This window comes from Dama dama, chromosome 8 (genome assembly GCF_033118175.1).
Source record: "Dama dama isolate Ldn47 chromosome 8, ASM3311817v1, whole genome shotgun sequence".
NCBI lineage: Eukaryota > Metazoa > Chordata > Mammalia > Artiodactyla > Cervidae > Dama > Dama dama.
Window position 1 is genome coordinate 9,870,047 of NC_083688.1, and position 15,224 is coordinate 9,885,270.

At 52.6% G+C, this 15,224-nt stretch overlaps 1 protein-coding gene across 1 annotated transcript in view; it reads right to left on the bottom strand.

Moving 5' to 3' along the window:
• SLC9A1 (solute carrier family 9 member A1) overlaps positions 1 to 14,015 on the bottom strand; it is a 51,263-nt gene extending 37,248 nt beyond the window's left edge. The window contains exon 1 of the mRNA XM_061148311.1: positions 12,853 to 14,015. Within this exon, the coding sequence (XP_061004294.1) occupies positions 12,853 to 13,204 (352 nt within the window). The 5' untranslated portion in view covers positions 13,205 to 14,015. The remainder of the gene's footprint in view (positions 1 to 12,852) is intronic.
• Between the last annotated feature and the right edge of the window lie 1,209 nt (positions 14,016 to 15,224).

The following is a 15,224-nucleotide window of genomic DNA, read 5'->3' on the forward strand; positions in this document are numbered from 1 at the left end:
TTTTCAGTTGCTGGAGATTCAGGAGTCACAGAAAACAAGCCACTATTTCTCCTCCTCCTGATCCTAGAAGGACTCCTAAGTGCCACCACTGATCATTATGTTCAGAATGTGTCAAACTCTGTGCCACGCATCTTACAAGGGCACTCTCCCTGAATCCTCCCGACACCCCTGCCAGGCATTACCCCATGTTTGCATGCGTCCATGCTAAGCTGTGTCTGACTCTTTGTGACCCCATGGATGATAGCCTTCCGGGCTCCTCTGTCCATGGGATTCTCCAGGCAGGAATACTGGAGTGGGTTGCCATTTTCTTCTCCAGGGTGTCTTCCTGACCTAGGGATCAAACCTGCATCTCTCACATCTCCTGCACTGACAGGCAGGTTCTTTAACTACTCACGCTACCTGGGAAGATCCCCACGTCAGGGATCATCAGATTGAGACTCAAACAGGGAAAGTGACTTGCCCGAGTCACTACAGATTTGAGCTAAGATTTGAACCCAGGTCTGTCAAGTTGCAAAGCCTCTGTTCCTAACTACCATGTTTCCTGAGGAAACTGCTCTGGGCCACTCTCTGCAATCTGAAAGTCCTGCCCCAAGTCGAAGTTTCGGGCTATGCCCGGTAAGCCCTGTTTCACTCAAGCGTCTCATCTAAATCCTACCTGTTCTTCAAGGCCTAGTTCACCAGTCATCTCCATGAAGCCTCCTTGGTCCTCTAAGGTAGGAAGGTCTTCCTTTTTTTTCCTTTTCTAATATTTATTTATTTAATTTTGGTTGTACCAGGTATGAGTTGCGGCTTATGGGATCTAGAGTCCTGACCAGGGATGTAAACCAGGCCCCCTGCATTGGAAGCATGGGGTCTTAGCATCTGGACCACTGGGCAAGTCCCAGGAAGGTCTTTCTGCCTCCTCTCTACCCTCAAAGAATTCTATTTGCACCTCAACTCACACCCACTTTCTACTGCCTGACTCTTGCTGCACCTACACTGAATTCCTCAGACAAGTCCTTAAAGCTCCTTGAGAGAAGCAGTTCTCATGCGTCTTTATTAGCTCCACGAGTCAGGCAGGCCCAGAGGGTGTGGTAGGGTGCCGGCTCCCCTCCCGCACTGAGCTGTACCCAGAGTCTTGGGCTGGGCTCAGTGGGGTGAGCTGGCCCTACCTCCATGCTGGCATCCTGCCTACCTGGTATGACATCCAGATTCCTGTGGGCCCTGGCCCCAGGAGATAAGATCTCATCCCCTGGACTGATGGCAAAGATCCAATAAAAAGCAGAGCTCACAGGCTCTTTGCTGGTTGGTAAAGGAGTCAAAGGCCTGAAGAATCTGATGGGGGAGAGCAGAAGCTTCTGGGTTGCAAGGCTTGCACTTGCTTCTCCTGCAAGGACCTGTTTGGATAAAGCCAAATGGCTTCCTGGCCAGGAACAGCTCTTCTGATAGAAAGTCCAGCAGGAAGCTGCCCTTCCTTAGGCTTTTAGGGCCCACTAGAGAGCTACCAGGTTTCCCTGGTGGTTCAGCAGTGAAGAATCCGCCTGCCAATGCAGGAGCTGTAGGAAACATGGGTTCGATCCCTGGGTCGGGAAGATCTCCTGGAGTAGGAGATGGCAGCCAACCCACTCCAGTATTCTTGCCTGGAGAATCCCATGGACAGAGGAGCCTGGCAGGCTAAGTCCTGGGTTGCAAAGAGTCAGACACAACTGAAGTAACTAAGCATGCATGCAGACAGCTGCCACTACTCAGATACCAACATCCAGGCCAAAGACCATGGCCCCTCCTCTTGGTCCAGTTCTTACTGCCTAGAGACCCCTGGGTTAGTTAACAGAACAGGGAAAGCCCTCCCCCTGCCATTAATTCACGTGATGCTGGGCACATCCTCTCTGCACCTTAATGGGGAGGTGAGAGGACTGGATCAAAACATCTCCAGTTCCCCTTTGGGTCCGGGGGCCATAGGCTATGATTAGGTTCTTTCTACCTCTAATATCTCTAATATTCTCTATTTTCACTCCCAGAATCAGGGTCAGAGCAGGAGGTGGCGGCGCTCAGTCCAAGAAACAGCAGAGGCCAATCGAGACTGCCTAGTGGTATACCTCCAAAGCTTATCCCCTTCAGAGGCAGGGCCTTGCTTCTACTGCCTCCAAGGTAGCTGTGTCACCTAACAGAGTCTCAGAGGACTGTCTGGGCCTTGGCTGCTCAAAACAGAAAAACAGCAGGAGGCCTGAGTTACCTCCCAGGGTATAAGCTGAGCTCACCCTGGAAACCCAGCAGACCAGGGGGCAGAATGAACCTAGTACCTTGCCTGCCTACACAGGGCAAGGGGGGTCTCTCTCATCTGCTTTGATCCCCAGTCCAAAAAAGCTTTTCTCTACTTTACAGAGTCATTTTCCCTCTCTTCTCCCAGGACACAGCTTGCTTATTCTGACGGGGTTCATTCCCCTTGCCTAAAAGGAGTTCTGCAGTTCCCCAGGCAAACCCCACTGAGGACAGAATTAACTACCACTTCTGGTGGCTCAGACGGTAAGGAATCTGTCTGCAATGCAGGAGACCTGGCTTTGATCCCTGGGTCAGGAAGATTCCCTGGAGAAGGAAATGGTTACCCACTCCAGTATTCTTGCCTGGAGAATTCCATGGCCAGAGAAGCCTGGTAGGCTACAGTCCATGGAGTCGCAAAGAATCAGATGCAACTGAGCAACTAACACATACTCATCTGAGGAAAATCCTCTACCTGTCTTCAGATTCCCACAGGTCAAAGAGTCAAAAGCTCTTAATGTTTCTGCTGGGGGCGAGGGGGGGTGGCGGGGAATAGATCCTGTTGATATCTGTGGCTACTATGGGCTTTCTTCCTCTGATAAAAACACACAAATATTTGTAGACTATTCTGGGGTCTATGGGGTAGACTATTTTGGGGTACCACGGGCTCCCCAAACTCCATCAAGAACTCAGAAAGACTCTTTAGAAGCCTAGATACTAGAAGAAAAGCAGGTCGCTCAGTCCCTTCTCCCACCTAAGCCAGGATCTCTTCAAACAGCAAGTCTCTCGTCTTCACCTGGCCCACTGCTCAAGATCACCTCCTCCAGGGAGCCTTCCCTCATCTCTCCTCCTCTCTGAGCCCCTCAGCATCTCAGCCAGAGCCACACAAGTTCCTACCCGTGCTTTCTTCCCAAGTAAGAGAGTTGGCTCTCTGTGGACCCATTTATTTAACCCCATAACCCTGAACCACAGTTGGAGATGACCATGATCATGAACATGAGAATTCTATGCTTTGAAGCCAGGGCTCATGACAGCAGTGGACCATTTCCCAAAACAACAGGGCTGTGGAAATCTCCCTCTGAGAGCCTGTCTGCCCAGGTGTCACCAGAGAAGGGGCTCCCCTGGGATGACTGCCTTTCCTACTGGAATGTCCCAGACAGCCTTTCAGCAACTGAAACCGGCAGACAGGGAAACTAAGGCCCAGGAAAGCAAAATGACATGCCACAGATCAATATTCATAGAAAGAGGTGGAGCTAAGACTAGACCCAGTCCCTGATTCCAAGCCTAGAGCTCTTTTCCTTACACTATTGGCTTTATAAAAACTAAATCTAGGGGCTTCCCTGGTGGCTCAGTGGTAAAGAATCTGCCTGCCAATGCAGGAGACATGGGTTTGATCCCTGGTCTGGGAAGATCCCACATGCCACGGAGCAACTAAGCCCATGAGCCTAGTCTCTAGAGCCCAGGAACCACAACTACTTGAGCCCGCATGATGCAACTACTGAAGTCTGCCTGCTCTAGAGCCTGTGATCTGCACAACAAGAAAAGCCACAGCAATAAGAAGCCTGTGTGCTGCAGCTGGAGAGCAGCCCCCACTTGCTGCAACTAGAGAGAAGCCTGCACAGCAATGAAGACCCAGCACAGCCAAAAATAAATAACAAATTTTTAAAAATACACTTTAAAAAAAAGCTAGATTTGTCCTCACACTCCCACACTCATACGTGCATGAGAGTTTCTGAAAAGGTGCACAAGAAAGTTAACAGGGGTAACCTCTGGGGAGAGTGATAGTGGAAGGGGTCAGAGAAGGGGGGAGGCTAACATTTACCTTAATACCCTTCTCTACTGCTGGGTTTTATTTTTGTTTGTTTTGTTTTACCATGAATGTGTTTTATGTATTCAAATTGTAAAAATAAATCTGCCACCGAAAGGAGATTCTGGCCCCAGCCCACCTCCAGCACACAGATAGAAACAAAGGGAAGCCATAAATCCTCCTGTCTGGGTAAACTATAAATTAGCGAGACTGACTTTTTGCATAGTTTATGGCCACTGGTCTCATTAATTCACAGTCATGGTGCGGTTGATGACTTAAGGAATCTTACTGGGAAAAGCTAAATTCAATTAGGGCTCTTGGCGGCTCCCTGAGGAAGCTCTGGTATCTCGCTTTTACTTACACAAATTGAGGGCAAACCAAATGGATCCAGACTCTCCCAGAGAGACCCCACCCAGCTCAGAGAGGATGCCCTTGCAGACCCTCCATTAGCGCGAAGCAGAGGGAGATGGGAGAGGCGGGGGGAGGCACTTCCACGCAGGCTGGCTGACTCCTGACATCCCTCTGTGTCAGGTGGGTCTCCTGTCTGCCTCAAACGCTTCCCACGGACACTATCTCTACACGGAAGTCAGTCATACACTCACTTGTCCCCTCAGATCTTTTGGAGCCCATCTTCCGTGCCAGGCACAGAGGAGAAAGCAAACGAAGGCTCTGCCCTCAACGGGCTGACATTCTAGTCTGGAATCACATACTAAGAATAGCTCTTCCTGTCCTGCCTGCTTCCCTAATTCTTCTCCATCTTCAAGACTGGCTCGAGCTCCCCCTCCTCCGAGAAGCCTTTCCTAACCATCTGTGCCCTCGGGGACTGCCTGTTCCCTCTGAACTTCGCCTCTGCCAGGAGACCGCCCAGCTTTCAGCACAGAGAGACCATTTCTCCAGGCAGACTGGAAGCTCCCGGTGAGCCGGGCCTGGGTCTCCCACTCTTCCTGGTTCCCTGACGGGCCACCAAGCTCAGAGCCTACTGGTCGGTTTCAGCTCATTTCCCTCTACGACCTCAGCTGGAACAGACGAATTAATTAGCTGCCCTCAGTCCTGGCTGGCCAGCCCGAAGCCAGAGCCTCCATGAGTTTGTCTGGCACACAGAAGTGCTATGTAAGTGTTAGCTGCTTCTTATTTTGGTGAACTCATAGACTCTGCTGGTGCACGTCTGTGATATCACCTCTTTGCCTTCCGTGACCTGGTCTCAAATAGGCCCAGCGCTGTGGAAGGGCCAGTCTGGGCTTAGGGGGCAAGTGTCCCCCGCAAGGGGCTGGGAAGGGGACTAGGGAAAGAATAGGACTTCTGAATCTCGCTCGGAGCTGCTTAAGGACGCTATCTTTTCAGGAAAGCGCTTGCCTGGGTAATTTGGGGAAACTCCAGGCTCTCATCAAGTCAGTATCAGAACTCAGGGGTCACATCTGACCTAAGAGACCCCCAAACTGGTCTCATGTGTTGATAGAACTTTAGGGGGGAAGGAAATGAAGTCAGCACGATCTCAGGGAAGGGGATGGGGGCAGCCCACTGATCCGAGCCCAACTCAAAACCTAGTTCAGTTAAAATTAGATTAGCCTATAAGATTAAAAATACCCACATGTAATCACGGGCCGCCTTAAAGTACCAGTTGATGTTTGTCGGCATCTAAAGAGATGGTCGGGCCCAGCACGGTGTGTGCAGACAACCTTGGGGAGACGTGTCTGACTCAGACGTTTGCAGGGGGAGTGAGCGCTGCAGAAGGAGGCCCACACAGGCGATGGATGACTCAGGGATAACCCAGGTCCTGGGTTTGCTGAGTGAGCCTTCTCTCCCCACCACGGAAGGAAAGGGGGGTGGCGGGGGGCGGGGGATGGGGGGAGACAGGAGGAGGGAGGGAGGGAAGAAGGCCTGCCAGCCAGCTGCGCACAGGCTGGCATTCCCGAAGGGAGCCCAGGTCCCTCCCGTGTTTCTGAATGCTACCACCTCCGAGAAGGCCTATTTGCTTCATAGCAAGGCTTTGCGGGGGAGGGGGGCACACAGTTTTACACCGCGCCCCCAACCCAAGAAGTGATTCACAGAGAGCAGCCAAGACTTGAAATGCCTTTATTCCCTCCCTATTTTAAAATGATCATGGGAAAAAGAAAACTTTTGAACTGAAAGGGAATCAGGGCATGATGATAAAAGAACATAAGCTCCAAAGTCACACAGATCTGGGCTTCAACCCCAGTGCTTTCCAACTGGGCAATATCTGACACAGTGTCTCAAACAGGAGCTTGATATGTGACGGCTCACAAAATTAACAAGTATTTAACATAAATACTGTGAATGAGGCAATGACAGCTCAGAGAAGCAGTGCCTCGCCTAAAAGGTCACACAGTCAGGCAGCAAAAAGCTAGAACCAGATCTCAGGTCTCTTGACTTTCCCTCTTCTGCCCCATCCAGCATGTTTTCTGCTGTATTTCATTCCTCGGCCTCTCCTTTCTCCTCCCAAAGGGCCTACAACCCATCAAGGGAAAGGGAAAGCTCTCCATTTCAAAAGTTTGCTGCTCCACAGACTAGGAGAAGGACAGACCCCAAGGCTGTCAGCCTTCACACACTCACACCCTTTATCATACAAATACTAGGCATGTGTGAGGGATCAAGGACTTGGAGTTGAGGTGGCCTGGGCTCCAGAGCAGCCCAAACCACCATGCTCCTTTAGCCCTTCCTTCCTCCAAGAGGAAACTGTCCCTCCTGTCAACCGTTCAGGTTACCAACAGGGATGTGTCTGGTCATCTGCTCCAGTTAAAGCCTCTTGGGACCTCTGGTCTCCCTTTGTCTTCGCAATGACCTGACCAAGCAGGAAAGAGGACAGGGCCTTGGGTTATAAGTCCGGGGACTGAGTCCTTACTTGTTAAGTGACCCCCCTGAGGTTTCCTTGGATGTAAAATGAGAATATCAATACCACCTGCGAGGGACTTCCCTGGTGATCCAGTGGCTAGGACTCCGTGCTTCCAATGCAAGGGGTCTGGGTTCGATCCCTGGTCAGGGCACTAGATCTCGCATGTCGCAAGTAAGAATTTCCATTCCACAACGAAAACTGAAGCTCCCTGTGTGTGGCAACTAAGACCCAGTGCAGCCAAATAAATAAATAAATATTAGCAAAAACAAAAGCACCACCTGCTATTCTAGCCCACAGGACCATTGAGAAGATCAGAATTAAATAGTGTATATGCAAGTGATTTGGAAACAAGTTACAATACTAATGAGAAATAGTACTAAACTCCACCTGCCTTAAAGGGCTAAAGACAATCGTGCCACCTGCTCTCAACACAGAGGCTGCCTCTCAGGAGACCCTGCTGGGCCCCAAGGGTGACCCAAAGCAGCTCAGCACCCTTTCCACCCAGAGGCAGGAGATGGTAATCACAAGGCTAGCCACCCCTGCTGGCAAAAGGAAACAACCCTCTAAGTGGTCCTCCCCTGTCCAAGCAGGGGAGAAGCAAGCTGGGTCAGACCACTGAGAGAGCAGAGAGATGGCAGGCAGGGTCGCGAGCAGAAGACAAGCGATAGGCCCAGCCCGGCTGCGGGATTCAGGTGCACAAATACAGGTTCATGGGGCCAGAGGATGCTGGCACAGAACCCCAGTGGCTTTCTTAGTGGAGGGAGAGAGCTCCTGCCATCAACAAGCGCCAGCCCCGAAGGCGTGAGAGCTCAGTCACTACGTCATGTCCTACTCTGCAATCCCATGAGCTGTAGCTCGCCAGGCTCCTCTGTCTTTGGGATTTTCCAGGCAAGAATACTAGAGTAGGTTGCCATTTCCTTCTCCAGGGGATCTTTCTGACCCAAGGATCGAACCCGCGTCTCCTGCATTGGCAGGCAGATCCTTTACCATTGAGCCACCTGGGAAGCCACCAGCTCCGACAGGGAGTACTAAAATCACCGCTAGCAGGTGCGGTGAGCTGGGCAGCTACTCCCTGCAGAGCACGGGCATCTGCTGAGGGGAACGTGAGGGCGGGAGATGCAGCTGTACCCTGAGAGGAGGCTGTGCCATGACTCAAACAGAGAACGGCAGCTCCACATCACAGCGGATAACCCCTCTGAGCTGTTTCCTCATCTGCGAAACAGAGATAGCCTTTATCTCATCCGATTTTAGTAAGAATTAAAAGAGATTACTTCTGGAAAGTGCCTGACATCACTCTGCAGATACTCAATAAATGGTAATTCTTTTTAAAACACACAGCCCCCCAACAGAAAAGATGTCACAGGGCAGGCTAGGCCGGACGCCAAAGTTGTGGATAAACAATAAGGGATAGGGCTTTGGGGGAGAAATGAAAGCAACGGCTGTGGGCTGGAGTGGCCTGGGAAGACTGCCTAAAGGGGAGGAACCTGAACAGGCCCTGAAAAGCCGCCACAGCACTGGGCTCCATGCTGGGCACCCCACGTTCAGCCTCTGCATCGATCCTGGAAGACAGAGATGGCATCTTCATCCTCCTGATGAGGCAAGTCAGGTTCAGAGACACCAGGTACCTGGTCACGCAGGTACCAGGGGCACAGCCCCGACTTTGAGACCTTGTCTGTCCTTCCCACCAGAACTGTAGGGGCAGCCGCCGCGAGGGGCAGGATGGAGAGGAGAGGGGCACCTCGTGGGGGCTCAGCTGAGTGAAGTCCAGGCCACACGACCAGCTGAGACCCTCCAAGTGCCCTGGCGCCTGGGGACCCAGGTCTCCTACCTGAACCTTCCTCCCAGGCCCCAGCTGACCTCCCCACACTGTCCCGCAGGTATTCTGCTGTTTCTTCCCAAAGACAAAAAGGTCACCTTTTCCTTTTTGAAGAGTTCCACCTGGGCTTCTAGGGACAGTTTCAAGGTGACCTTTAGGTTGTTCCTCTCTCCTTCTGAGAAGTGAGAGAAGTGAGTTCTAGTCTTACACAGGAAACTAGCTGTTGGGTCTGATATCCACACTTGTGAACTGGGCAATAATGACCCCCATCTCCCCTCCTCACAGACCTGTTCTGAGGAAGACATGGCAGGACGCACTGTGCAAAAACCAAAACCAAGAAAAGCTATAAGATGTGAAGGGACAAAAGAAGGCTTTTTTTTTTTTTTTTTTTTGTCTGTGGTCAGGAGACCAGTTGAATACCTGCTTCACGGGCTGCCAGGAGCTGGACATGGGTAAATAACTGTGTGGGGTGCCAGCGGAGAGCTGGGTTACAGCGAGGCACTCCCTTGAAACACACGCAGGACTGGGAGCCAGGTAAACAGAGAGATAAAGCGGGATTCATGCAGGGTCCAAACCCCAGTGTGGGGTGGGGTGGGATGCGGAGTGGTCCTACCCAGGGCTTGGAGTCGTTCTCAAAGTTCTCCCAATGGGCTCACCCCCTGCTCACATCACTAGGCCCTCCCCACGAAGAAAAGGCAAGAATCCCTGACTGTCAGAGACAGAGAAGAGGCCCGAGAAGGGAAGAGGCTTGCCCGATGTCACCCACTGAGTCACTCAGAAAGAACCCAGAAGCATCTACTCCAGAACTTCAGCTCTAGGGCCTTCCCCGGGAGGTCCAGGGACTAAGACTCTGTTCTTCCACTGCAGGAGGCACCGGTTCAATTCCTGGTCGGGAACTAAGATTCCACATGCTGCACCTGTGAGGCTAAAAGAATTTTTTTTTCATAGCATCACTTTATTATTATTTTTAAATTTATTTATTTATTTTAATTGGAGGCTAATTACTTTACAGTATTATTGTGGTTTTTGCCATACATTGACATGAATCAGCCATGGGTGATGATCTCCCTGGTGAAGAATTTTTTTTTAATCTTCGGCTCTAACGCCATCCGCCCTCGGCTGGTGTCTACCTGAGGCTCTGTTCCACGACCAGAACAAGAGTGAGAACTGCACACAGAACCTTCTGTTCTTAAAGGAGGGGTAACGGGCAAGGGAAGCAGCTGTCACAGATGACAGAATGAGGCCTCCAACAGGGCGCCTACCTACGCTGGGGCTCTGAGAGAAGAGGCAAGACCCCAAGATGAACTCCAAAGCTCCAGGGTGTAGTAGAAAGGGAGCATGGCCTCAGTCCCTCAAGTCCACCCCGCGCCCGGAGTCAGCGGGTGCCATGTCCCTCCCCCACAGGACCTGCTAAAGCAAAAGGAAGAATAAAGTCGGTGGGACTGAGTTTCAGTCCTTCCTGAAACCTGAAGGAAGGGCTCCTGGTGGCAGCCTAGGCCGAGAGATCTGTAATCCTCCAGCCTCCGAGGAAGGCATTTACCTGAGGCGGTTAAACTACCAACAGGGGTGACTGAACCTCACTGAGCGCTTCCTGTAAGCCCAAAGGCAGCTTTACGTGCGTTAATTTCTGTCATTACCACGTCAGGAGCTCTATAACTGGATACTAGTATTTCCCCCTTTTTATACTTGAGAAAACAGAGTCAGAGAGGGTAAGGGGCAGAGTGGTGCCAACCTCAGTTCAACACTGCAAAGGGGCCGGGGGAGTGCCCTGGCGGCCTGGCAGAGTGGTTAGGATTCCGGGCTTTGACTGCCACAGCCTCGGTTCAGTCCCTGGTTGGCGAACTGAGATCTCTCAAGTTGTGTGGCCAAAAAACAAACAGCCAAACAAAAAGGGGGAAATGGGCTTTCACTTTCTGCCACCTGAACTGAGACCCTTAAGATCACCTTTCTCTCTACTCTCTTCGCCAGGATGGCCAGATGCTAGGGTACCCCTGTTTCTAGCGAGGCAGAAAAACGTCCTGTCAAAGCAGAGACACAGTCTTTCGCAACTGCAAAGGCCCTCAGAGATCATATCCAGCATCCTCACTTTTACAATGAGAAAACTATGGCCCAAGGTTGAATGACTTGCCAGGGTTACCCAAGTCAGTGGAATGGCAAAAACGTCAGACTTGGAAGAAGCCACAAAGATCAACTGACAAGTGAGTGGAGAGGCGTCACTGGCCCAAGGTCACAAGGGAGACGGGACAAAAAGCCAAGTTTCCTAACTTCTAGGCTGACACCCGTGTCATGACACCACCTCTGCCAACTGCCTGGGGTCCCCGCACAGTTTTGGTGGGGACAAATCAGGCCAAACCTGGTCCCATTGGGACTGGAGTCAGGCCTGCAGGGACAAACTCCTGACTGTCCAGAGTAGGACCTTAGTGGTCACACTGTTGACCCACCAGAAGTCACCGAGACACACCGTGCGTGCACTAGCCCCCCCCCCCCCCCCGCGCCCCCCCCACACCCTAACACAATGCCAGGTGCAGCTGGGAGGTGACAGGGTTGGAGCGAGGAGGAGGGCAATTTATAAATAGTGCCTGTGAGGCCTCTTCCTAGTCTCACACAGGCAAATGACACATCAGTCACTTCAGCTTCTTACAACAAATTAGGACACAGGGGCTTCAGGATTCAATGGATATGGTCAAATTTAGAGATTCTTGCCGGTTTCACAGGTGGGCGAGACCTGCAGAAAAAAGCCCAGTTTGTTCAAGGTCATGTATTTGTCAGAAACAGTACACATGACTCCCCTTGCCCCGGCCTTGATTTTTTTCCGGGCTGCCATCAGGGGATAGGTGGTGATGGCCCAGCCCCATATACAAGCCTGCCACTGTCACAGCACCAAAGCCCTGAATCAGGAAGCCAGCTCCTAGATCTGTCACGATAGAAGCACCCGAGCCCTCCTGCAGCATGTCCCGGAGCCTGCCTCATTCCAGCCTGGCATCGCCCTCAGCTCCCGCATGTCCTTGGGAGAGCTGCAAGGCTTCCTGCCAAGAATCACAAACTCTCCAAACCCAAAGCAGCGGAGTCCCAGGCCCTCGTGCCTTCCACAGCTGGCTGGGGGCAAAAAAGGCAAAGGCGGATGTCAAAGCCCCCCAGGACACTACTTCCAGGGACTTCTGGGTTGGGCAGGCTCTGGGGAGCTCCAGCAGCATCTGGAGCATCTGTCATCTGGAGCATCTCTATCATCTATCACCCAGCAGAAGTGCTCAGACCTAGCAGGGAGACAAGCCTCTGGAGGGGAACCACTTTTCTGTTTCCTTCTTCCAAAAATAACATTTCAAAGTCACTTCATATCAGAACATCCTGAGCTTCTCCACCCGTCCATCTCCCACCGGCCGAGTAGCAGGCAGGCCACCATGACTGGCCAGCCTGTACAGCACTTTGAGACACAGCAGGGTGCAACCTGGAGGTGAGCTTGACCCTCCTCCACTCTCCCTCCCCCGCCTCAAACCAGACTTCAGGAATTCCCAAGGCCCCCTGTCCCATAAACTGTATAAAGAATGGCATTCCCGGGCAGGAAACTGACTCAGGGGCTCCTGACCAGCCTGGGCAGGCAGAACTGACTGATAACACTCCAGGGATGAAGGAAGGAAGGTGAGAATACAGTGATGCCTCATCTTCCACCACACCTGTGAGTCTCCAGCACACGCATTCCCCAACGCTACCCAAACTCCTTAGGCAAACCAAGTAGAAAGATCCTCTGTCCTGGAATAGCCTTCCATGAAGCATGTAATTACACTGGTGGCTGGTGACAGAGCAGACTGTGTCACTTGCTGAAGACACGCCTGTCTCACACACACACAGCTGGGCGCCTGGCTCCAGAGGAGACCTGCCAGGCCTGGGAGCCTCGCTGAAGGTACCTAGGGCCAGAAGCATCCTCCAGTCCTGCTCTCTCCCGTGAACAATACCCAGCTCCCCCGCTTCCGCGCGACGAGGCCGCAGAGCTCAAGTTTGAAAAGCATCAAGATGGCCAGATGGAGGCTGCCTACTATACAGGAGCAGTCCAGACCCTCATTCCTGGGCAGCTTCAAGTGGTAAGGATGGGCAACAGGCTCATCAGCTAGGTGACAGCGGAAGCATCGGGGGGCGAGGTGGACTTACCTATCTTCATGAGGCAGGCCAGTAGGATCCACAGGGCGATTTCAAAGGGTGTGCGCACGTGTTGGTAGTCGATGCCCAGGACTGGAAAGGCCTTTCGAGCCTTTGGGCTGTGTTCAGCGAAGGAATGGTTAACAGGGCGGCTCTCGGGGGCCAGCTCCGGTGGGGCGGTGGTGACATCCCCAATCGAGCGTTCCCGGGGCGGCTCGGAGCCTCTGATGGTGCTGGCGGTAGGGCTGGGCTGGAGGCCATGGCTTCTGAGAACGGGTAGCAGCCCCACCAAGGCTACCACCACGAGCAACGAAGGGAAGATTCGAGGCGGAGGGAGGCCACTGGCGCGAGACCACAGAAGCATCCCGCTGCTTATCCCCCCCGACCCTTAGCAAAATGAGAGTAAGACCTGGGACATAGGTAGCAAAGGGTCAGCAGGAGGGGGCAAGAGAGACTGCGGGAGTCTCTAGGCAAAGTTCATGTTTGAGAGATGTGTTTTTGTGGAAGCAGCCCTCTGGAGGTGGAAAGAAGGCTGGGTTCCCGATCTAGAACGCCAAACTGGGGAAGAGGGACCAGGACCCAGTTAGGGCCATAAGAGGAGACCAAAAGATTTGGAACTCCAGGCCTGGGAAAGGGGGTGGGGGAGGGGAGAGGCAGCACCCTAGGGACAGAGGAAGAAATAGGATGGGGGTGGACCTCAGGCAAGGAAAAGGGAAGGCGGGGACCCTCTGCTAAGAAAAGTGGCTAAGCTACTGGGACTCTTGTTAAGGGAAGGAGCAGAGAGCCTGAGCTAAAAGAAGGGGATCGAAGGGGGTGGGACCCAGTCCAGGAAAAGAAGAAAGGGAGCTGAGAGCCCAGGCTGCGAGGAAGGAGTGAAGCCGAATAGCGGCCGGGAGCTTCCCCACCCAAAGAAGGACCGGGGTGCAGGCGCGCCGGGCTGAAATTCCGGGGAAATGGAGGCAGGCGGAAGGCGGAGGCAGGCGGCCTGGAGAAAGGGCGCCTTGGAGCGGGCTGGGGGCGGCTCGCGGTGGGCCAGCAGCGAAACGCCCCTCCTTGCGGCCCCGGCGCGGTGCTGCGCTGCGCCCCGGCCCAGCTTCAGTTCCTCCGCGTCCAGCTCCACTTCCAGTTGCAGCCCCGGCCCTGGCACCGGCAGCGGCTGACTGCTGTCTACTGAGCTCAGTACTGCCACTTATAGGCACCAGCGAGCAGCCGGCGTTGCGGGCTAGAAGGACCTGTCAGTGCCCGCGCGATGCAGCGACCCCTGCCGCCGAGGAAAGGAAGTATCGCGTCGAAAGAGAAGGGAAGAGTTAAAGATGGCCAAAAAAGTCCAGCATCTACAGAGATTCTAACTAAAAAGGGTAAAATGCTCTGCGAATTACAAAGCGCGTTCACATGCACGTTCACAGTCTCATGGAGACTTCCCAGTAAACGTGAATGATGTATTATTGTCTTAGACATTTAGTTGCCATGTGAGCTTGAGCAAATTACTTAACCTCTCTGTTCCACAGCTATCTCATCTGAAAAAGTGGCGATAACAGGAGTACCTATACCTGCTAATGCTGCTGTAGTAAAGTATGTTGTGTTAGTGGCTCAGTCGAGCCCGACTCTTTACAACCCCACGGACTGCAGCCCACCAGTCTCCTCTGTCCATGGGATTCTCCAGGCAAGGATGCTGGAGTGGGTTGCCATTTCCTTCTCCAGGGGATCTTCCCAACCCAGGGATCGAGCCCTGGCCTCCCACACCACAGGCAGAGTCTTTACCGACTGAGCTACCAGGGAAGCCAGTAAAAAGTATATGTGATGACTGAATGAGATGATCTATGTCAAGTGTCTAGAATGGAGCCCAGGACGTGGAACCATGATTATACTTCCAGCTTTGCAGGTGAAGAAACAGGCCAAGAGAGTTCCTTGGCTAGTATGAAAATAGTTATGTTGATTTTCTAGGACCGCTGTAACAAAGTTCCATGAACTGAGTGGCTTAAAGAATAGAAATTTATTGTCTCATATCCTGGAGGTTAGAGGCCTGAAGTCAAGGAGTCAGCAGAAGGACTTCTGAGGGTTCTGAGGAAGAGTCTCTTCCAGGTATCTCTCCTAGCTTCTGGTGCTTCATGATAACACCAGTCTTCACTTGGTGATCTCCTTGGGCCTCTGTCTCTGGGTCCAGGATTTCCCCTTTTTATAAGCTTTCCAGTCACACTGGATTAGGGGCCCACTCTAAAGACCTGTTGGGCTTCCCTGGTGGCTCAGATGGTAAAGAATCTGCCTGCAATGCAGAAGACCCCAGGTCGATCCCTGGGTCGGGAAGACCCCCTGGAGAAGGGCATGGCTACCCACTCTAATATTCTTGCCTGGAGAATACCATGGACAGAAGAGCCTGGCAGGCT